The sequence below is a fragment of the Hordeum vulgare genome, chromosome 2H (assembly GCF_904849725.1).
Source record: "Hordeum vulgare subsp. vulgare chromosome 2H, MorexV3_pseudomolecules_assembly, whole genome shotgun sequence".
In the NCBI taxonomy this organism is placed as follows: Eukaryota; Viridiplantae; Streptophyta; class Magnoliopsida; order Poales; family Poaceae; genus Hordeum; species Hordeum vulgare.
In genome coordinates this window covers 136,194,057-136,216,071 of record NC_058519.1, presented here as the reverse complement: position 1 = coordinate 136,216,071, position 22,015 = coordinate 136,194,057, and the positions used below count along the sequence as shown (strand labels likewise).

The following is a 22,015-nucleotide window of genomic DNA, read 5'->3' as shown; positions in this document are numbered from 1 at the left end:
CATCATCAGATGAAGAATCATACGACTCCAAAAAAACGTTGTAGAAAAAGTACGCATCATCAGAGTCCATTTGTACCTTGGGCAAAGAGTTGAACACCTTATGGGCGTTGTGGAAGACTACGGCCGGAGAGGAACCTCACGCCCCACTGAGAGAAAGCAACAGAGCTGTGCGGCGGGGCGGGGGAAGGGGTATGATCCTGCCGGGAGGGTGAGCCCGCGGGTAGATGGCTGGCAACGACGACGGAAGCGGGCGACGGAGGTGGGAGGCGGGGGAGGGTGGGTGATTTGGAGGTGAAGGAGGAAGAGGAGATTTCGTACGTGTCACAGACGGGCGGGCTAGGGGAGAGAAGGGCGGGCGACGCAGATGTCTGCTTCGTGTCCACGATGACGCAAATGTCGCCCAAAATATGAGCCTGGAATGGGTCACCGTCCGACGAAAAATGGTCGTGCGTCCATTTGGGTCGACATGTTAGACCGATTTTTGTATTCGCAATGACCCAAGCAAACAGACGCAGACGAAATGGGGTCGCCGCGTTGAAGTTGCTCTTACGAGAATGAGGGAGGAGACGATGACTCAGAGCACGAGAGGTGCGTCCCCATGGAAGATGGCTGGCGGGACGAAGAGAAGATGGACAGTGAGGCATATGTGGTGCGCCAAGCTGAGGAGGACGACCAGGGCCCACCTCCAATCTCAACCCCTCTCCTGTGGTAGGGCATCCCCTGGACGGCCATCATCAGAGGCGGCAAGGAGTAAATTGCACAGAAGTACCACAATTGGAACATTACAAGCAGATTGGTATCAAGATTGATAATTTTTACATGTCAATACCAAGTTTTGAAAGTTTCCACAAATTGGACAACTAATTAAAATACCAAGTTTTGAAAGTTTCCACAAATTGGACAACTAATTAAAAGAAACGAAAATGGGCATCAGCGGGATTTGAACCAACGTCTGCCGGTTCAAAAGCCTTGCGCGTTGGGCACCACACCACACACGCGCTTGTGTTATACCACATACGTCAGCTCTTTTAGCTGATATATGGCGGGGCAGTAATTGGGCCGAGCGAAGCCTGCTTTGTTTTTCCATTTCATTTTTACTCGGGCTCGTTCATTGCCTAAGTTCTTTTTACAAACGGTGAACATTTTTTATATATAATGAAATTCCGGTAATATATATTGAATATATTTTAAATGCAAATTGACAATTTTTATAACATATGTTAAACATTTTTAAGATATGACATTTTAAATAACTAGATGATGCTCCGCACGTTGTTGTGGGATATTAGAAGAATTTCAGATTTTTTTTGTTGATTCATATATGTGCTCGACGTAAATGCAAAGATCTATCCAGCACAAAGAAACACCTTATTTGCTTGAGTGCAATATCATCAAACAAAACCGGTGGATTATAATAGGCCCAGTCATGAGCACACCACAAAGTGAAATGAAATAATGTAAAGTAAATTGCATACAAAGATTCATGATGAATTGTTGTAGAGTAAAGAGAGACCATCGGAAGCTACATTGAAATATACAATGCAAGATTCCACTATCATACTTAGAAATTTTGCAAGTAGAAAAATCCAATGTGTGCCATACTTAATTTTGTTATACTAATGTGTGTACAAAGCGAATGGAAGGAAACCTTAATAGATTTTAATTGTAGCATTTCAACCAATAATAAACACCTTCAAAGTATGCAAATAAAATTCCTCTTTGGAGTTGTACGAACATGGAGGTGAACCATAGCATCGAGAAGCTCAAAATTACTTCTCAAATATGCCAACATAAAAGTTGGATGAATAAGGACCAAATCTCTCCTCTCTCCCTAATAATAACTAGTAACGGTGCACGTGCAACGCACGTGTAATTAAATGATATTTTTTCATTCATCGGGTTATCAGCCAGTTAATATAGTATGAAAACAATTGATATCTGGAACCACATTGGATGACACATGCATGAGCTCATTCTTGGTTGAGGTAATCATGTACCTTTGAACAAATACAAAGATAACAGTAACTGAATATGAAGCTCATTGAAGTGTTTTCCAAAAAGAAAATCACATGAGTTTTCTTCTAATTATTCAATCTGAACACACATTTCAAGCACACAAACATCTAACAGAAAACTGAATATGAAGCTCATTGAAGTGGTTTTCCAAAAGGAAAATCTCATGAGTTACCTTTTGGAAACTCATGAAATTTTTTACCTGGTTATTATGTTTGCCTATCCATTGTGTTTCATGAAATCAGAATCATTTGCTTGTTATAGAGTATGAGGTACACCCAACTAAGGGCTTGAGGTTAAGATAAAGAAAAAACTGATAAAAAATTGCCGACTTGGTTAGTATGTGTGGATTGTAATAGGATACATGGATTCTACCAATTTGATAAAAAAAAACTGATGAAAACAGGATACATGGATTCTACCAATTTGATTGCATAGTGTGTGTGGATTGTAATATATATAGTTCCGTTCCATTTCACGTACAGATCCCGACATATATTTTTCCTGATTCTTCTCATATATTTTTCTTGTCCATTGCATTCCCATTCTTTGTAACTATCGATTTATCATATGCAGTTAAATAACCATTACAAATACTTAAATCTAGAATATATGTTTGCCAAAAAACAGAAAAGAGGGATGGAAGTGCATATCACGATGGACTCGCACTCGAACTCTTACGATTGAGATATCAAATGAAATCTTATTCACCAAGAAATAGCAAATATATGACTGCAATATATCAATGGGCTTGAATAATGTGCAACATATCAATATCAGCTATACAATACACAACCAATTTAACCAAAATTCTGAAATATGAGTGCTTCTAATAATAGAACTATATTAACTATTAATCCAAACCCACTTCTGGTCGGAAAAAAAAATCATCAAATAATATCATATAATTCTCCATTACAAAAAATATCATTATGCACTATGCATGAAGATGTCGCTAGATCCTTAGTACGCCTTCCATCAACACACGGAGCACCGGTAGACATAGAAGCACCGATCAAGCCATAGGGCTAAGAGGAAAAAGCGCCTGCACATGAAGCATTATCATTAACTCGGAACGAAGGATTCTACTTTAGGTGTTTGTGAAGAACATGGTGTAGATGTCACTGCCCAATATCATTAATTCGATTTTTTGATTTTATTTTTCTATTTTAAATTGTGGTACTGTTCACCGGGCTCATCTGAGCCTGGTCTCCGGGTTGAATTATCGTTTAGAATGATACTATTTTCCATGTATTGCCTAATTCACAAACACCAACAAGGCGCTAAGCAAACAACAGTATACTTAAATCTAGTAGGTTTCAATGTTGCAATAGTCTAAACAATAATCATTTTCAATCAGTTTATTGGCACCGCATCTCCTTCAGGGATCAATGAGAATTAGCATACCAGTCCAGCCAGTGGCTCTACGGTCTATCTTGTCTATTTTCATCCCGTCTATTTTCTGAATTGTAAGTGATATTTTCACAAGTCTAATGTGTTATAGCAAATAAAGATGAATTTACATTCTCCATCAGTAAATTATTATTTGTTGTCCGTTAAAGTAATTGCCAACATAGTAAGTTCGGGAGGAAATTCTATCAATTGAACAGTACAATCTCAGCAAAAATGAAAACGAAAAGAGAGAAAACATACTTCAGCGCAGAGAAGTCATTTCCAGCAGAAGATTTAGCTTCATCCTGATTATGTTAAGTATTCCACTCCATGATGTTAGTGGAGGATCACCGCTTCCACCTGCCATGTCAAGTACATACACACATACATACATACTACTCCCTCCGTTCCTAAATATAAAACCTTTTAGAGATTGTACTATTAACTACATACGGATGTATATAGACATATTTTAGAGTATAGATTCACTCATTTTGCTCCATATGTAGTCTTCTAGTAAAATCCCTAAAAGGTCTTATATTTTGGAACGGAGGGAGTATAAAAGAACTACAAACGAACACCGCTTGAGGACTAAAGTGGTGAATTTCTGATAACAAAACGAATGCTAGTACGTGACTGGCAGCTAGACATTTGATTAGGTTGCATAAAGAACGCACCATCCAGCTAATGGGAAGCATCAACATGAAGGCATAAAAAAATCCTGACTTACACAAATGTGCTGTGAATGTGCGGAAGGTTGAGGATTATTGTTGCCTAGGCTTCTCAAATGGAGGGAGCATGCTGAAAGAGATGACCAAGGGTAAGTGGAAATCACCTGTGGTGACTCCATGGAGTTAATACTCGGACCTGCAGCAGCTGATGCGTCTCGCCGGCCCTCCGCTCCGCCCAGCAGGTTCACTGCAGTGCAGGGTAGGTTCAGATGGATTTAGAGGAAAATATGAATTTAGCTCGGTTCAGTGCAGGGTAGGTTGACACTTCACACTATGAACGGAAGAGAGGTCCCCTCTACTGAGTAATGGATTCATATCTCATGAAATGAAGTAGTGATTACCAGATGAGCTTAAGAACAAAATTAGTGTGATTTTTGGTACAGAACCGAAGAAAGACATGGTATTTCTCCTCTTTTATTCTGGCAACGGCATCCTTTGAGATTAGTGGGCACGATTGGTGGAGCCAGTGGGATGCTTTCCAGGGGTTCCTCACAGTTCAAAATTATTCTGCGCATAAACTTTTTGGAGAAAAATGTAGGTTATAATCCCTTTATTTAATTTATTAAGCATGTAGAGAAGCATCATAGCCATCCTTTGACAGTAAGTGGAATGGGCAATATAAATGCCTTTGACAAATAAACTGAGACTCTGTTTAAAAAGTTGGAATTTATGTAGACAAGGATATTACACTACGAAAGAATGGCTACATATTCTGCTCGTTCTTGAGCGCATGGTTTATGTGCAGAAGCCACATTTCTCAACAGTACACTTTACTGGTAAATTATCAAGAAACTACACTTAACAAGTAATTTCACAAAACACACTTTTTTGTGTATCATGATTTCAGAAAATTACATCTCTTTATGATTACTTGAGATGTGTACTTAGAAGTGGGATGTTAAAGCCATCGGATTGATCACCTTGTTAAAGCCATCGGATTAATTACATCTCTTTTCAATTATAGCAAAACAAAAATGTACTGATGAGTAACGCACCTTCTTTTTTCCAGACCCATGGGATTGATCACCTTGTGATTGCCAGAGGGTGCGGATGGTGTGAACCCGAGGGTCCAGAGAGTGAGAGATCCTTTTGAACAAAAATGGGAATCCTTTCAGAAACATAGGGGAAGGCCGATCGAAATAAATCAATACTCTTCCAGATATCTCGTCCTATCCCAGACATTAAGAAGTTAGATTATTTGCTCATGCATTGGGGAAAAAGTAAAATTATTAAACAAAAATGGAGTAAATAAAAATAAAAAATTTCTAAAAGTTGTTTTGACTACATTGCTATTGTTTCCAGCCCCGGAACACAAGATCTTCTTCCTACAATCCTGAACCACTCACTAAACCCTGCAATATGAGAATCCGAACATATGTCAGACATGCCTCTTTTCAGATTTTTAGAAAGAAAGCAAGTGATTGATTACTATTTTTGCTGATGCTTCCAACTCCAGTCAACAAGAAATTCCTACATTGTAGCAGCAATCGCAAATCATTGCAATATGGGCATCGAAAGATAAATGAGGGATAAATAAGAATGCAGAGTATACTCATGCGTTGTACTCCTGTGTCATCTAATGATCTGGCACATGGCTAGAGAGACTGTTCACGGAAACTGGAAGCAATGTGAGTATCTCGTCTAGATTATGGTAACTGATTTGGGCAACAGTAAATGGAATAGGAATGCAATCTTACTTTACATTGATCCCATTTATGAGAAAAAAGGTGACCAAAATAATAAATAGTTGGGAAAATGGTTTTTTGGCAGTAGCATATGCGCATTAATGGTGCCTTGCATCCACATGTACCAAAAAATAATTAGAGAAAAGTAGCATGAACATATCCCATCCAAATGTATCTTTCAAAAAAAATGAATCAATACTCTTCCAGATATCTCGTCCTATCCCAGACATTAAGAAGTTAGAAATATTTGCTCATGCATTGGGGAAAAAGTAAAATTATTAAACAAAAACAGAGTAAATAAAAATAAAAATCTTCTAAAAGTTGTTTTGACTACATTGCTATTGTTTCCAAATCCAGAACACAAGATCTTCTTCCTACTATCCTGAAGCACTCGCTAAACCCTGCAATATGAGAATCCGAACATATGTCAGACATGCCTCTTTTCAGATTTTTACAAAGAAAGCAAGTGATTGATTACTATTTTTGCTGATGCTTCCAACTCCAGTCAACAAGAAATTCCTACATTGTTGCAGCAGTCGCAAATCAAGCAAATAATTTCTACTCTACATTGAAGTTCTGCATCCTTTTTCATTGCATATTCATGATATGTGGACCTTGCAAGATTATGATTCATACCAGCTTCTTAACTTGTCATTGTTGGTATTTACCTTAGGCCCACTGCTGCCCTTTTCCCTTACCGCTTTCTTCTGTAATGGTGGATCTTTTCCCCAGCTCATGCTTTCAGCTTTCCCTTACTTTTTCTCGGCATGGAGTGAACCTAATCTTAAATCATGATTAGGAAATTATTTCAAGGTTTTATGTGTTGATCGACATACTGTTTGTTACAGGAGCACCATAACTCGTGAAAAAATTGAAGAGCTTTGTGAAGATTTATGGGAGCAGGCTATCACTCCAATTAAAGATGTGCTTGCGCAGTGAGGCATGAAAATTAGTGACATCTATGCTGTAGAGCTAATAGGAGGAGCTACCAGGGTACCGAAACTGCAGGTGATTATTACTCTCTCATTCAAGACTTACACTTAACTTGCCATTTAAGGGTTGTAATGAAATGCAGGACTGTTGCATTGTTGAGTTTTGTAAACTTTTGTTGTATATCCTCGTACAAACTAAACTGATTTTATAACCTGGGTGCATGCGGTTGCCTGCTTCTTATTTCACCTTTTTATCTCTTAAGAAGGTTTCATCGTGAATGGAGTTCAGTATTTGGCACGTCTCACATTTGTATTCTCCTGTTCCAGGCTAAGCTGCAGGAATTCTTGGGACGGAGTGAGCTAGATAAGCACCTTGATGCTGATGAAGCAATTGTTCTTGGTGCCTCGCTGCATGCTGCTAATCTAAGTGATGGGATTAAGTTGAACCGTAAGTTGGGGATGATTGACGGTTCTACTTATGGTTTCGTGTTTGAAATAGATGGCCCAGATTATGTCAAAGATGAAAGTACTGATCAAGTACTGGTGTCGAGGATGAAAAAAATGCCAATAAAGGTAAAAAAGGATATTAGTCAATCTCTTGCTTTTACTTGTCCACAAACTTTGCCTATTGTTTGAAGAAATATATCTGAAGACGCTTTTTATTTGTCTGTTGTCTATAGTTATTCAGGTCCATCAAACATACCAAGGACTTTGATGTGTCTCTCAGCTATGACAAAGCTTCTGAGTTGCCCCCGGGTGTTTTATCACACAAGTTTGCGGAGTATGCTATATCAGGCCTGACAGAAACCAGTGAAAAGTAAGCACAATATTGATGTTATTTTGGTGCGCATAGTCTCAAGTGTCAACTCTCAACCCTCATCATAGTCAACTTAACAGCCTGAAAGGACCGTGAACCAATATTTATTCTGAATAGTCTGCCTCTGAATTTGTAGTACATATGTATATATGGTCATGTCAATATAATTCCAACTAAAAAAAGGGCTCTAGAAAATCAAGTGATACTGCCATTTTGTTATTACGATTCACCTCATGTTTTGGTTCATTGCATCAATTTAAGTATTTAACAATGTGCATTTTTCAATCAGGTATGGAAGCCACAATTTATCTGCACCCATCAAAGCAAATCTACATTTTTCTTTGAGTAGAAGTGGAATTATTTCTCTTGATAGGGCAGAAGGAGTGATTGAGATAACTGAATGGGTTGAAGTTCCAAAGAAGAACGTAACACTAGAGACTAATACCACCGATCAGACTTTGTCTGCTGAATCAGGAACATCTGATAGTACAACGGATAGTAAGGTATCATTTTTGTTATTCAACCCGCACTACAGTTTGAAGTCCATGGTGGGGAGCCGGCGCTGCCCACGGGTTAAGTTGGCTTCTTCACGTCCAAACTTGATTATACAAAAAGCAATAATCAATTTTACCTTGTTACTGATGTCTATTAAAATGATACACAATGCAATATAAAGCTGGTTGCGTGTCTTTCTTTGCCCGGTGCAACGCACTCGTGTAACAGGCGATGGTTAAAGGGTGTGATGATTTTTTCCTGGTGCAACGCACGGGCATTTTTACTAGTCATTATATAGAGATTCAACTAAGATCGGAGCAGCAGTATTTGCACTCAGAATTTCTTTGGTGCGCTTGACTTGCTTCTTCAACTTAGCCATTGCTTTAGGAGACTAACGGATGTCATCCCCATTGCCAAGCTGCTTGTTAAACTGATCAGCCTTTTCAAGATTGAAAGTTTCCTCATTAGAAGTAAAATTCAGTTACAGGATTTAGGAACAAAGATAATTGATCTTAGAAGGATAAGGGGAAAGAAATCAAAAGGCATAAAAGGTACCCAACAGAAACATATTTTCTAAGCACAATTTAGATATAAAATACTGAACTGCAATAACTTAGTACTAACTTACGTACGGGGAAAACAAAAGACAATGAAGTGAAAATGGAAACCGAAAATCTGGAATGAACGGAATCATACTGATATTCTAACTGCAAAACAATGACAACACCAATAAATCCATCGACCCTCATTTTTTAGAGATCGTAGACAATGCTTTCTTGACAACACCTCAAGGTTCAGGAATTAAATTATCAGTTTCAGTGACGGTGCTCATGGCCGGCGAACGCGGCCTGCGGCGGACAGGTAATGGTGGTGCATGCTCACGGATGGCGAACGCGGCCGGTGACGGCAAACTCGGACCACGCTGTTAGAGCATATATCTCCATATGTGGTTTTGGTAATTGATGACAACTCCTATGCACTAATGGTTGCTTTAAGTTATATTTATAGGACTTGTCCATAGACACTTCTTGAAGTCCATCTGTTGGGTTCAAGGAGTTTATATGATGACCAAGATGTTATTCAAGGTACTATCCAAAGAATGGTCATAGAAACACTAGGTTGATCAAGATCTCAGACAAAGAGTAAATCAAGATGATCAACACACAAAGCGTACAAGATGTACCGAGAGCGATCAAGTGATCCCATGGTATGGTAAGCATTGTCCATTACGTGTTTGTGTACTAACCCATGGTCTTTGTGAGACTCCTATGTGGGGGTTAGGTGTGCTTCCATTGGACTTGTGTCAAATGGAAGATCTCATACAACCCATGAAGGATGACGCCAAGTGGTGATCGTCATCAAGATTGTGGTGTGCAAGTTCAAGCGGATCAGCACGAATATATCATTGAAACTATTGTCAATGATCATGTGCTGACAAGGACAACCTCATGTGCTAACAAGGACAAGATCAAGATAAGCATTCTTGAGCACTACATGCTTGATTCTTGTGGATGTTCACATGGTGGACAGGACAAGATCAAGATAAGCATTCTTGAGAACTTCATGCTTGATTCTTGTGGATGTTCACATGGTGGACAAATGAAGATGAATACATAAGCTAGGCTTTCCGCATTGTGTATGGGAAAGCTACTTGAAGACTTCATCATGTCTTGCTTTCAACTTGAGCCAAGAAGGAACAACAACATCAAGCTCAGGTGAAAGGGCTAACTCAAAGGTATCAGTTCCTTTGACGTTAGTTGTGCGGAGTGATGATCAGCGAATAAAAGTATACACTCAAGTATGTATCATCAGTACTCTTTTATGATTCTGGAGTCCTTAGGGATCCCGCACTATTAAGAGGGGATCACAGGTTTTGCGATGAACTTGCTCAAACTACATCTTCACTTTCTGTTCAGACCACATCTCCACTGCTCTGCTGTTATCTGTAAACAGAACCAGTGCCTCGGACATCCGGCCTCCTCCGGACGTCCGAGGGCCGGACGTCCGACAGCTTCGGAAATCCGGAATCCTATACCAGAGAAATCAGAGCCATATAACTCGGACTTCCGGTTCTCTCGGACGTCCGAGGCCTGGATAGTCGACCAGCTTCAGAATTTCGGAACTATGCACCAGAGAAACTTGAGCCATATAACTCGGACTTCCGGCTCCCTCCGGACGTCCGAGGGTCGGTCAAGGCTCGGACGACCGACAGGCTTCGGAAATCCGGTGCCCTGCACCAGAAGAACATGTGCTCTATAACTCGGATTTCCGGCTCCCTCCGGACGTCCGAACGCGGGACGTCCGACACCCGTCGGAAATCCGGAACCTACCACCAGTAGAACTTGTGCTGTATAACACGGACTTCCGGGCCACTCCGGACGTCCGTATGCTGATGAATTCAAATATGTTCTGGCACACCTACAGGCCTCGGACGACCGACCCCTGTCGGACGTCCGGCCGCTGATGAATTCAGAAGAGTTCCAGTCATGCCTACAGGTCTCGGACGGCCGACCCCTGTCGGACGTCCGGACCCTCACGGACGCCCGGACTTCCGACAAGTGTCGGACGTCCGGACCCTGTGTGACTTATTGCACCTCCAACGGCTCTTTTTCTCTCCCCTCTATAAATACCCCCTCCCACTTCGTGAGAGGGTAGCCTAAGATAGCCTTATCCTCATAAGAACACATTTCCACCTCACTCACATTTGCTCACTCCAAATCTTAGATCCCAAGAGCATTTGTGAGCCCCTTTGAGAGTTGTTCCAATCAAAAGATAGATCTTCTCCCTCTCCTTCTCTCAACCCAAGATATTTGTGATTTGAGCAAGTTTTGAGCATTCCCCGTGATCTTGTTACTCTTGGAGGTTGGAGACTCCTAGGCGGTAGGAGTTCTCCGGAGAGGAATCAATCCGTGTGATTTCCCCCGAAAAAGTTTGTGAGGGTTTGGAAGCCACCTCAAAGGCTTACCACTAGTGGTTGAGAAACGCCTTCGTGGTGTTATCTCAAAGGGAGAATAGGGTGAGCCTTCGTGGCGTTGGTGTGCCTTCGTGGTAACATCCACCTCTCTAACGGTGACTAGCTTCCCTCCAAGGAAGTGAACATCGGGATACATCTTCGTCTCAGTGACCTTGGTTATCCTTAACCCTAACTCCTTACTTGTGGTTTACTTGTGTTATTTGAGCATACATACATTGCATATTGCTTGTGCTCATTATATTGTGTTGGCCATTTCTTGTACAAGATTAACCATTCAAGCACACCCTTTATATTCACACATACATACTTGCACCCCTTGATATATCGCGTGATATAGTGTGATCTAGTATCTTGTGTTGTTCACCTACTTGTCGTGTGATATAGCTCAAGTAAGTTTGTGTAACTTACTTGTGCTTGTTAGTAACTGCATTGTGTCCATCTTAGTAGATCGTGTTGTTGATACACGTTGCAGTGCCTAGTGCATTTAGGATTTGTGCTTGACAAGTACCCTCTTAGTTTATTTCCGCATTAGTTTCAAGTCAAATCCGAAGAAGTTTTTAAATAGCCTACTCACCCCCCCCCCCTCTAGGCGTCATCGAGGTATTTTCACACGCGTGCAGGGCCTGCTGGCGACCTGTAGGATTTGCGGGAGGTTGTCAGCGAGCCAGGCATCCAAGTCCTCATACGACGATGGCGCGTCGACGGGGAGGACAGGATCTCGGCGGGCGCCATCGTGAAGGTCATGGCGGGTTGGGTGGCGCCGGATCGGGTAGAGGAGGTGGATGGCGCGTGGATCCGGGAGGGAGGCACCGGATCTGGCCGGTGGAGATGCCCTGGCGCGCTGAGCTCTTGGAGAGAAGGAGAGAAAATGAGATTAGAGAGGGAGAGAGAGAGAGGAAAGAGAGAAGGCAGGGGAGCGGCGGCGTGACCTGGGAATCGGCGGCGGCGGCGACGGACGACGCTCGAGGGAGGCCGGGGAGGCGGCGGCGGCGCCTCGCCCCTCCGCCGACCTATCCCCGCTGTCCCCCGCCGAGATCCGCGCCGGAGAGCCCCTGCTGCCGCCGCCATGCCTCCTCGTGCGCGCGTGGGCCCCTGCTGCCGCCGCCATGCCTCCTCGCCACGGCCTGGCCGTGCCCTCCCCAAGGCCTAACTCGGCCTGGCCGTCGTCGGCTCGTCGCAGCTCCAGCACCGAGAAACCACAGGGGGTTTTATATAAAAGTGAAACGTTTTCCTCACTAAAGAAAGGACTGCGGGTTTATTAACTGAAAACGGAGGGGCCTTTTTACAAAAATGCACGACGGACGACAGAAGCGATCGTCGCTTTATTATTAAGGGAGATGTTCTCAACTGCTAAATAACAATTTTGGTTTAACTGTTTGCAGGGAAGAGGTGGGGCCAGATGCTTCGCGCAAGTTCTTGGGTCATACACAGTGGCTGGTCAACTACTGGCTTCTGCAACATGGCTTCAGTATCGGAATTGGGGATACGATTGCAGATGCAGGTACGATGAAGAAGATTAGTGACACAATATCAAAAGCTAAGACTGATGTGGATGAGCTTATCAAGAAAGCGCATAACAAGAAGTTGGAACCTGAGCCAGGACGCACAATGATGGAATCATTTAAAAATCAAGTGAATCAGGTAGTGCTGAATGACATTGTTTGGTTATTTCATCATCAGTTTTTTTTTTTGATAGACCTATTGTGACATATTCGTTTCTCCATGCTAGGTTCTTAACAAGGCGCGTGATGATGCTGGTAGTAGTGCTCAGAAGAGTTTGTCTGATGGCACTAATTAGAAAGCTATGGTCACTGCAGGCTGAAAAGGCAGTTTCATTTGGACAGCAGAATGTTGAGGGCAAGAGGATCCCATTTGGATTTGCTGGTCGTACATTGCCCCACTTCTCACAAAATAACTACGGCCCCGAAAGCCGTGGATTTGTGGAGAACTATTAGCTTCGAGGCCTGACACCAGAGGAATTCTTCTTCCATGCTATGGGTGGTAGAGAAGGTTTGATCGATACTGCTGTGAAAACTTCTGAGACTGGATATATTCAGCGGAGGCTTGTGAAAGCCATGGAGGACATCATGGTCAGGTTTGGGGTTGGGGATATGGAGGAGAAGGGCAACTGGGTCTCGGGTCCAGAATTCGGACAGTTTCCTCCCCTCATACTATACCTTGCATTGAATCAGCAGCATACAGCAAGGATCGGCCATCAGCTATGAAAGGCAACAAAAACGCTGAAGGGCAGATTAATAAAGTAACGGGTTAGTTCTTCTTTCAGTTTCTTTCTGGTAATTATTTTATCATATCCATGTATAGACAGTACCAATCATGTTTGGTCTCGATAGAAGGGCAGTGCTCCTGCCCTGTTACTTCATCAAAACACAACCCCCTTAAATTTTAGTCGAGATTTCCCCTACACCTTTTTAACAGCTAGCACTTGTTTGCAGATTCAGGAGCACTTCTTGCATTTGGGTGGGGACTGTACGGGCAGGTTAGTCTTTCTATTTCGGTGGAGGATTCAAAACCCACAGGAATAATGTAGACTAAACTCATCATATGTAACCATTGGGCATCAGATAACCAAACCAACATGCAAATTCAGGGCCAACCACACCCTGCAATGCTCACCTCTATCTTGGGGGCCACTTCCCGCTGTTCAGAGTCCTCCGTCCATCCTGCACCGCCGCGTCGTTGTTCCTTGTTCGATTCCTGAAAGGAACACACACAACAATAAGCAACGAGAAATAATATTTTAGACTGCAACTGACGAAATCTTTTAGACTGAAGCCTAAATCGGTGCGAAAAATAATATTCTGGAGTTCCTTTGGGATGAAAATCTGGAAAGGTATTTCTTCTTGAGTTTTTTTGGCATGAAATTCATATCAGGGCATGCAAAGTTAGCCTCCATATTTTTGTGCAGAATGGGCAGTCTGCTACATTGAATGTGAGAATACCAACATAGACATCTGCCAGTGGTGCAAAAGCAACTTTAAATGACAAAGATTTGGGATCAGTAACTCCAGGTATAATCGTTTGAATGTATGGTACCATTTCAGCTATAGCCGTCAATTTTGTGGAAGTAAGTGTTTTATTTGATCTTATTGTGTGGTCAGGCTCTTTACTCTCAGTCACCAAACAGTGGAACTCAAATGATCACTTATCACTGCAATTCCCGATTGCCCTAAGGACCGAAGCAATCAAAGGTAAACAATTTTGGATATCTCAACTGCTATGAAATACTCCATATGCATTGATATATCCAAGCTTGAAATAGCACATATCTAATTTGTTGAGTTCACAGACACAATAATTTGTCATGTCCTTCCTAATGCTAAATTAAAAATATGCAAGCTAATAGTGATCATTTCTTTTGTTTCTGCCCTTCCTATGTTATTCTAGCTAGAATCTCCAGTAAGTTATTAATTCCTAACTATGCCTCAGATGACCGGCCGGAGTATGCATCTCTTCAAGCAATTCTATTCGGGCCATTTGTTCTTGCGGGTCTCTCCTCCAGTGAATGTGATGCAAAAACCGGCAATGCTTTTTCAGAGTGGATCACTGAGCATCCGCCGGTGCCGCTGCAGCTGACCCTAAGGATCGGGGCACGGACGTTCGTGCTGGGCATCCACGAATTTGACAACAAATAAATGTTGTATAAATAAATTTTCAACTTAAATCCAAGAACCTAGTATGCTCCATATAATTTAAAATCCCTTTGGCACACCTTGATTGTTCTAATTTGTCATCTTCCTATAAAGATGCCATGACCCCCCTCCCAATTTAAACATGCATTATGTGGAAAATAAAGTGCATCAGTTAATTTTTGTATTGATATTGCAAAATATACTTCTTATTCTGTTTACCATTCACTTTCTTACATGAATCATCTATGCACAGGTGGTGGAGGATGGATATGAATTCTTTGCTGTTATCTGAAGGTTAGTGGAGTGATATTTTTGTTTTCACAACCACTGCAACTATAGTTTCTAAAATTCCTTGACGTACTGTCTACTGAATGTATGCTGAACTTTCTGAAATTCGTTGCAGAGAAGAAGGGAAAGGAAGGGAGGGAAAGAGAAAGGGATAGGGGACATGGAGCAGGACATGCCTCACCTTGCCGCCGGCCGGTGTGTAACCGCCGTCGCCGTTGTGGAACCGCCGTCGCCGCTGTCCCTTCCTTTGTAGTGGGCGCCGGGAGGATGCGCAGCGGGGGGAGGAGTAGGCGCGGCAAGCGGGGGAGGGAGCGGGGGAGGAGGCGTGTGGGCGGCGCGGCGCGGCGCGGCGAGCGGGGGAGGAGGCGCGTGGGCGGCGCGGCTCGGCGCGGCGAGCGGGGGATGCGCGGCCGGCGAGCGGGGCGAGCGGCACGGCGCGGCAGCGGCGAGCGGGGGAAGCGCGGCGAGCAGACAGAGCGGGGGGAGCCGGTGCGAGTGCGAGCGAGGGATCGAGGCTTAACGGCGTTTTTAGATGTGGGTGGGCAATTAGCGCTAACGAAATCTGGCTAGTTTCGTTAACAACGTTTTTAAACCGTTGATTACATGATTAGACGGCTAAGATGGCGAGTTGGATCTGCCTCTTCGTGCTTTTTATATATCTCTCCCTAATAATAAAGCAAATAGGGTTTCTGGTCGTCCGTCGTGGTATTTTTACAAAAACATCCCCCTGTTTTTTCGTAATCAACCTGCGGTCCTAAATTAAGTGGAAAAAACGTTAACTTTTTGCAAAACAGCCCCTGTCCTCCTCCACTCGTAGCTTATCCATTCGCGTTCTCCACCACCACGCGTACGAAGTCGCAGCACTTGTTCTGCCTTGCCGGCGAGGCGGGGACTGAGGCGGAGCAAGCTGAGTTGCTCTCGCTGGAGAAGGTGAGAAGCTATACCCCGGGAAGCTTGTCGGCCTGCGCGGCGCAGTTCATCAAAAGGACGGACCTGGAGGCATCCGAGCATCTCAGGAACGACTCGTTCACCATCCGGTGCGACATCGCCGTCGTCCAGGATTTCCGCGCTGTGTACACCACTGGCTTGGTCTCCGTGCCCCCGTGCGACCTGGGCCGGCACCTGGGAGAGCTCCTCGAGACCGAGAAGGACGCCGACGTGGTGTTCGAGGTCGGCGGCGAGACGGTCTCCGCGCACCGGTGCGTGCTCGCGGCCTGCTCGCCGGTCTTTGCAGCCGAGCTCCGCGGACCGATGAAGGAGGGCGATGTCGCCGCCGGAGGTGTCGTGCGCATACAAGATCTTCTCCCCCTCGGGCCGTGCGCCCGGCCTGCTGCTCCCGGGAGGTCGCGCCTCGCGGCACCGGCGGCAGCGAGAGGGATGCCGTCCCTGCAGCTGCTGCAGCTCACCGAGCGTGGCCGCGGGCTGCTCGCGTCCCGGAGATGCGCGCGTGCTCTGCTCCAAAGTCTCGTCCTTTCTAACCGATACCAGTGGGAGAAGATGCAGCGGCAGCGGCAGGAGGCGGCGGTCAAGGCTGCGGCGTCACAGTCAGCCTCGGGGGGCGAGACGTGGACGCCGGAGTCCGATGTCGACAACGATGCATTCCCGGAGCTGGACTCGCTGCCGACGGCGCTCCAGGGAATGGGGACGACAAACGCGGCGATGCTGCCGAAGGAGGAGATGCAGGAGTTGGAGCTGGACACCGACGAGTGGCTCATGGGGATCAGCCTCGACGACCTGCAGGGCCCCGGCTCCCTGATGCTGCCATGGGACGACTCCTACGCCGCCTCGTTCCTGTCGCCGGTGGCCGCGATGAAGATGAAGCAGAACATCAGTCCGTTCTTGTTCTGAGCTATCAATTCTATGTTCTCTGTTCTCTCACAGTAGAGCTGTTGTGTGCGGCCTAATTAACTATAGATACTTTACATTTGTTCAGGATTTACAAAAGGCATTTGTTCATGTTCACGACATTTGTGGGGCTTGCAAAGTGCTCAGTCGCTGTCGGTTTTGCAGAAAAGCCCCTGTTGTTTTGGCTATTCAACCCACACCACAGTTTTAAGTGAATCGAGGCCGCAAGGCACCGCTGTCCACGGGAAGCTTCGAGGGGTGGGTCGTCACCAACCTCCCGAGCGAGGCATGGCCAGGACAGCGGCACACAACGCCGGCGGGGCGATGCCAGGGGCATGCAGGAGAGGAACGAGGCCGGATCTGGCACGAGACACCCCGGATCCATTCGTCCCCTGCTGGAATGAAACAAAGGTGAGATCGAGACGCCGGCGGTGGTCCATAGCGCCTGCAGAATGGGAGGCAGAGAGGGATTTGAGAGAAGAAGAGAGGAGAGGAGGAGGAAGAAGCAGCAGCAGGGGCGCGGTGGCTCGACTCGCTCTGGATCGGGATCAGCGGTGGCTCGGCTCGCTCTGGATCTGGAGAGGAGGAAGAAGAAGAACCAGCGGGCGGCGGCTCTCGATCGGGATCCCCTCCCGTTCGCTGCGGTCTCAACCCTTCCCCACCAAGAGCATGGCTCACCCACTGGTTCTGCGCGTCTAAATTGCTTTGCTTGCAGGGAGGGGAAGGCCGGTGATGGACTGGCCGACGAGGGTGAAGATCGCGGCGGGATCGGCGCGTGGGTTGGCCTACCTGCACGAGGACTGTAAGATGTGGATGGGTTTACTTTTGCTCCTATTTCTGCGTCTATTCGTTCTGAATTTGCAGCTGATTTTTCGTGCTCTTTGCTGTTGTACATAGGTCATCCAAGGATCATCCACGGGGACATCAAGTCATCCAACATCCTTCTCAACGACAACTTAGAAGCTCAGGTTATGCTCTTTCTCAATAAAATGGTTGTTGTTCTATCGATGGTAGTATGTTCAGTTACTAACCTTTGTCGAGAAAAAAAATGTTCAGTTACTGACGAAACCTGAATGTCGTGTTCATCGTAATCCAGGTCGCGGATTTCGGGCTCGCCAGGCTCGCGGAGAACGACATGACGCACATCTCGATGCGTGTGATGGGCACATTCGGGTAAACAAACCATCTCTAACTGCAGGAGCCATTCATCTCGGCACGTCGATAGGAAACGAGGAAAAATTGTCAAAAACTCTGTGTTTGTGGTGACTGAAAGGGTACTTGGCGCCGGAGTACGCCTCGACGGGGAAGCTGACGGAGAAATCAGACGTGTTCTTCTTCGGGGTGGTGCTCCTGGAGCTCATCACCGGCCGGAAGCCCGTCGACACATCCCGCCCCCTCGGCGACGAGAGCCTCGTGGAGTGGGTAAGCAAGATCACCACCGGCACGCAGCAGCAGCAGCAGCACACCCATGCAGTACGCCATTGCATCCATCACTGACAGCATGCTCGCTCGTGCCCTTGTCGCAGTTGAGGCCGCTGCCGAACCGCGCGACCGACGAGCAGGAGTTCGAGGAGCTGGTGGACCCGCGACTCACTGGTGACTACGACGACGTCGAGATGTTCCGCATAATCTGTTGGAATTATGCCCTAGAGGCAATAATAAATATAGTTATTATTATAATTCCTGTATCAAGATAATCGTTCATTATCCATGCTATAATTGTATTGAATGAAGACTCATTTACATGTGTGGATACATAGACAAAACACCGTCCCTAGCAAGCCTCTAGTTTGCTAGCCAGTTGATCAAAGATAGTCGGTGTCTTCTGATTATGAACAAGGTGTTGTTGCTTGATAACTCGATCACGTCATTAGGAGAATCACGTGATGGACTAGACCCAAACTAATAGACGTAGCATGTTGATCGTGTCATTTTGTTGCTACTGTTTTCTGCGTGTCAAGTATTTATTCCTATGACCATGAGATCATATAACTCACTGACACCGGAGGAATGCTTTGTGTGTATCAAACGTCGCAACGTAACTGGGTGACTATAAAGATGCTCTACAGGTATCTCCGAAGGTGTTAGTTGAGTTAGTATGGATCAAGACTGGGATTTGTCACTCCGTGTGACGGAGAGGTATCTCGGGGCCCACTCGGTAATACAACATCACACACAAGCCTTGCAAGCAATGTAACTTAGTGTAAGTTGCGGGATCTTGTATTACGGAACGAGTAAAGAGACTTGCCGGTAAACAAGATTGAAATAGGTATACGGATACTGACGATCGAATCTCGGGCAAGTAACATACCGAAGGACAAAGGGAATGACATACGGGATTATATGAATCCTTGGCACTGAGGTTCAAACGATAAGATCTTCGTAGAATATGTAGGATCCAATATGGGCATCCATGTCCCGCTATTGGATATTGACCGAGGAGTCTCTCGGGTCATGTCTACATAGTTCTCGAACCCGCAGGGTCTGCACACTTAAGGTTCGACGTTGTTTTATGCGTATTTGAGTTATATGGTTGGTTACCGAATGTTGTTCGGAGTCCCGGATGAGATCACGGACGTCACGAGGATTTCCGGAATAGCCCGGAAACGAAGATTGATATATAGGATGACCTCATTTGATTACCGGAAGGTTTTCAGAGTTACCGGGAATGTACCGGGAATGACGAATGGGTTCCGGGAGTTCACCGGGGGGGCAACCCACCCCGGGGAAGCCCATAGGCCATAAGGGTGGCGCACCAGCCCTTAGTGGGCCGGTGGGACAGCCCAAAAGGGCCCTATGCGCCATACAAAGAAAAATCAAAGAGAAAGAAAAAAAAGGGAGGTGGGAAGGAAGGGAAGGACTCCCACCCACCAAACCAAGTCCAACTCGGTTTGGGGGGGAGCCTTCCCCCCTTGGACTCGGTCGACCCCCTTGGGGCTCCTTGAGCCCCAAGGCAAGGTCCCCTCCCTCCCACCTATATATACGGAGGTATTGGGGCTGATTTGAGACGATTTTTCCACGGCAGCCCGACCACATACCTCCACGGTTTTTCCTCTAGATCGCGTTTCTGCGGAGCTCGGGCGGAGCCCTGCTGAGACAAGGTCATCACCAACCTCCGGAGCGTCGTCACGCTGCCGGAGAACTCTTCTACCTCTCCGTCTCTCTTGCTGGATCAAGAAGGCCGAGATCATCGTCGAGCTGTACGTGTGCTGAGCGCGGAGGTGCCGTCCGTTCGGTACTAGATCGTGGGACTGATCGCGGGATTGTTCGCGGGGCGGATCGAGGGACGTGAGGACGTTCCACTACATCAACCGCGTTCACTAACGCTTCTGCTGCACGATCTACAAGGGTACGTAGATCACTCATCCCCTCTCGTAGATGGACAACACCATGATAGGTCTTCGTGCGCGTAGGAAAATTTTTGTTTCCTATGCGACGTTCCACAACATGATCGAGGCGGCGGTGGCGTGCATCCGGCACTCGGCCGCCAGGAGGCGCAAGATGGGGCAGGTTCGTGCGTTCGGGCGAGGAAGAAGAACCTCCTCCAAGCTCGCAACGTCTATTCTCGTCATTGATTTGTTTCGTCTTGGGCTGCGTTGCAGGTCGTTAGGATTCTGGACAGCCTCACCCTGAACGACGTGGACCTGAGCAACGGCGGCAGGAGGGATCTGTAGCCAGCCTCGCGAGCTTCCGACGATTTTGTTTCTGTTCATCTGTTGATTGTTTTGTTCATGATATTTTACAGTGAATTTGTATTTGTTGTCTTACTACATGTCTCTTCCCTTTCTTTCTTTCTTTCTTTGGTGTGTACGTTAACAGGGTATGCCCACATGGTCATGTATTTTTAGTTATTCTGAACAGATATACGTTGTTTTTCTCATAAGTTCCCTGAAATAAGAGAGTGTTGTGAATAGGGCATTGTGGAAATTATTGTTGTACGCCCCTATACACAAGCCTTCGTAGGCGTTAAGAGTCCATCCATGAAAAGAGGTTGGGAAAGCTTGAACTGTAATTTCCGATCACCCTCTAGAATGGCATGTTCTCCTCGGTTGAAATAGGAAGAATGGCATGTTCTCGATCAGAATAGGCAGTTTCTTCCCTTAGAACACTACTTGAGAGTTTCTTACCTCATACGACTCGGAAATTGCCATCTTAATTTCCCACGCCATTTGAAATTAGTAAATTCCTGAAAGAGGAGGGGGCGATGAAATGGAATCGACCGGCTCAAATAAGACATCTTCTAGAGGGCACATATTTTTTTATGGATTTGCTAATCTTAATCTTCTTGCCAATGGTAAACATAACAAGTTGGCACATCATATGACTAGATTTTTTTGACAATCATCTTTCGACTAGAATAAGGCAAAGAGATCGAGCTCAAAGTGGACACAGAGCTATGGGGCAACTATCTCTCCTAACACTAGCTTGATTTATAAACGCTCTCTTGAAATGGAATGAAACTTCACGTGAGGATTCTCTTCTTGTGAAAGTTTGAAAAGAAATCTATACATACTAATAAAAGAAATAGGTATTCTTAGTCCGTCATACTCTTTCTCTAGAAACCCTCTTAAGTTTCTGATAATCAACCCGCGGTATATATTAATTGATTTTTTAAAAATCCATATCTTTTTAACGCTAACTTTAAATTTAACATGTTATGTATGAAATTTGATTAGAAAAATATGTAGAATCTGAATATGATATTATTTTACGTGTTAACAATTTAAAAATGCTATTTACGATAAAACCTTAATCGATAGCGCATGATCAGTCTTTCCTTCATATCGGTGTCGATTCAAATTGAAAATGAACACTTTGGCAAAACTAGGATGGAGAATAAAAACAATATCTATAATCACGCATGCACGCCTTGTCGAAACCTCACAGAAAAAATAAATTTATCATTTTATGTTGAGAGGGAGACATCTTAAGATTGACAACATTCAAACATGTTGTGATGGTGTGAACACTAAAGCCAGCGTCGACGAGCGTGGAAAGAAGGGTAAATAGAAATACACATGGGATTTCATGTGTTGAAATAAAGGACACGGGCCTATGGACCCATGATTGTTAGATTAGTGAGCGTTTTTCTTACCGGTTGCAACGCACGGGCTCTTTTGCTAGTCGATAAACAAAACATGAGATTAAAACTTTGCGAATTATAGCAAAATCGGAAGGATAATGACAAATCGT

At 45.0% G+C, this 22,015-nt stretch overlaps 1 protein-coding gene and 2 long non-coding RNA genes across 6 annotated transcripts; 2 read left to right on the top strand and 1 right to left on the bottom strand.

The window, feature by feature from the left end:
• Positions 1-2,746: 2,746 nt before the first annotated feature.
• LOC123429793 lies at positions 2,747-3,849 on the bottom strand. The gene is made up of 2 exons (XR_006622749.1): positions 3,667-3,849; positions 2,747-3,058 (listed from the first exon to the last, which is right to left on the bottom strand). It is a non-coding gene; the product is annotated as an uncharacterized LOC123429793 (long non-coding RNA).
• A 9,136-nt stretch (positions 3,850-12,985) lies between these two features.
• LOC123429792 lies at positions 12,986-15,107 on the top strand. Its single transcript, XR_006622748.1, has 7 exons — positions 12,986-13,306; positions 13,493-13,536; positions 13,648-13,890; positions 13,966-14,068; positions 14,159-14,248; positions 14,487-14,983; positions 15,093-15,107. It is a non-coding gene; the product is annotated as an uncharacterized LOC123429792 (long non-coding RNA).
• A 1,960-nt stretch (positions 15,108-17,067) lies between these two features.
• Positions 17,068-20,809, top strand: LOC123425546 (proline-rich receptor-like protein kinase PERK9). 4 transcript variants are annotated; one of them, XM_045109243.1, is made up of 8 exons: positions 17,072-17,466; positions 17,538-17,624; positions 17,720-17,790; positions 17,919-17,993; positions 18,095-18,244; positions 18,349-18,447; positions 20,270-20,332; positions 20,425-20,809. In XM_045109243.1, exons 2-8 carry the CDS (start codon positions 17,555-17,557, stop codon positions 20,494-20,496), a joined length of 600 nt encoding a protein of 199 aa, XP_044965178.1. In that variant the 5' UTR covers positions 17,072-17,466; positions 17,538-17,554; the 3' UTR covers positions 20,497-20,809. The 4 variants fall into 4 exon arrangements, with proteins under 4 accessions (XP_044965175.1, XP_044965178.1, XP_044965177.1 ...); XM_045109240.1 differs by having other exon boundaries at positions 17,068-17,466; positions 17,919-17,995; positions 18,096-18,447; XM_045109241.1 differs by having other exon boundaries at positions 17,462-17,624; positions 17,919-17,995; positions 18,096-18,447.
• The last annotated feature ends 1,206 nt before the right edge of the window (positions 20,810-22,015 follow it).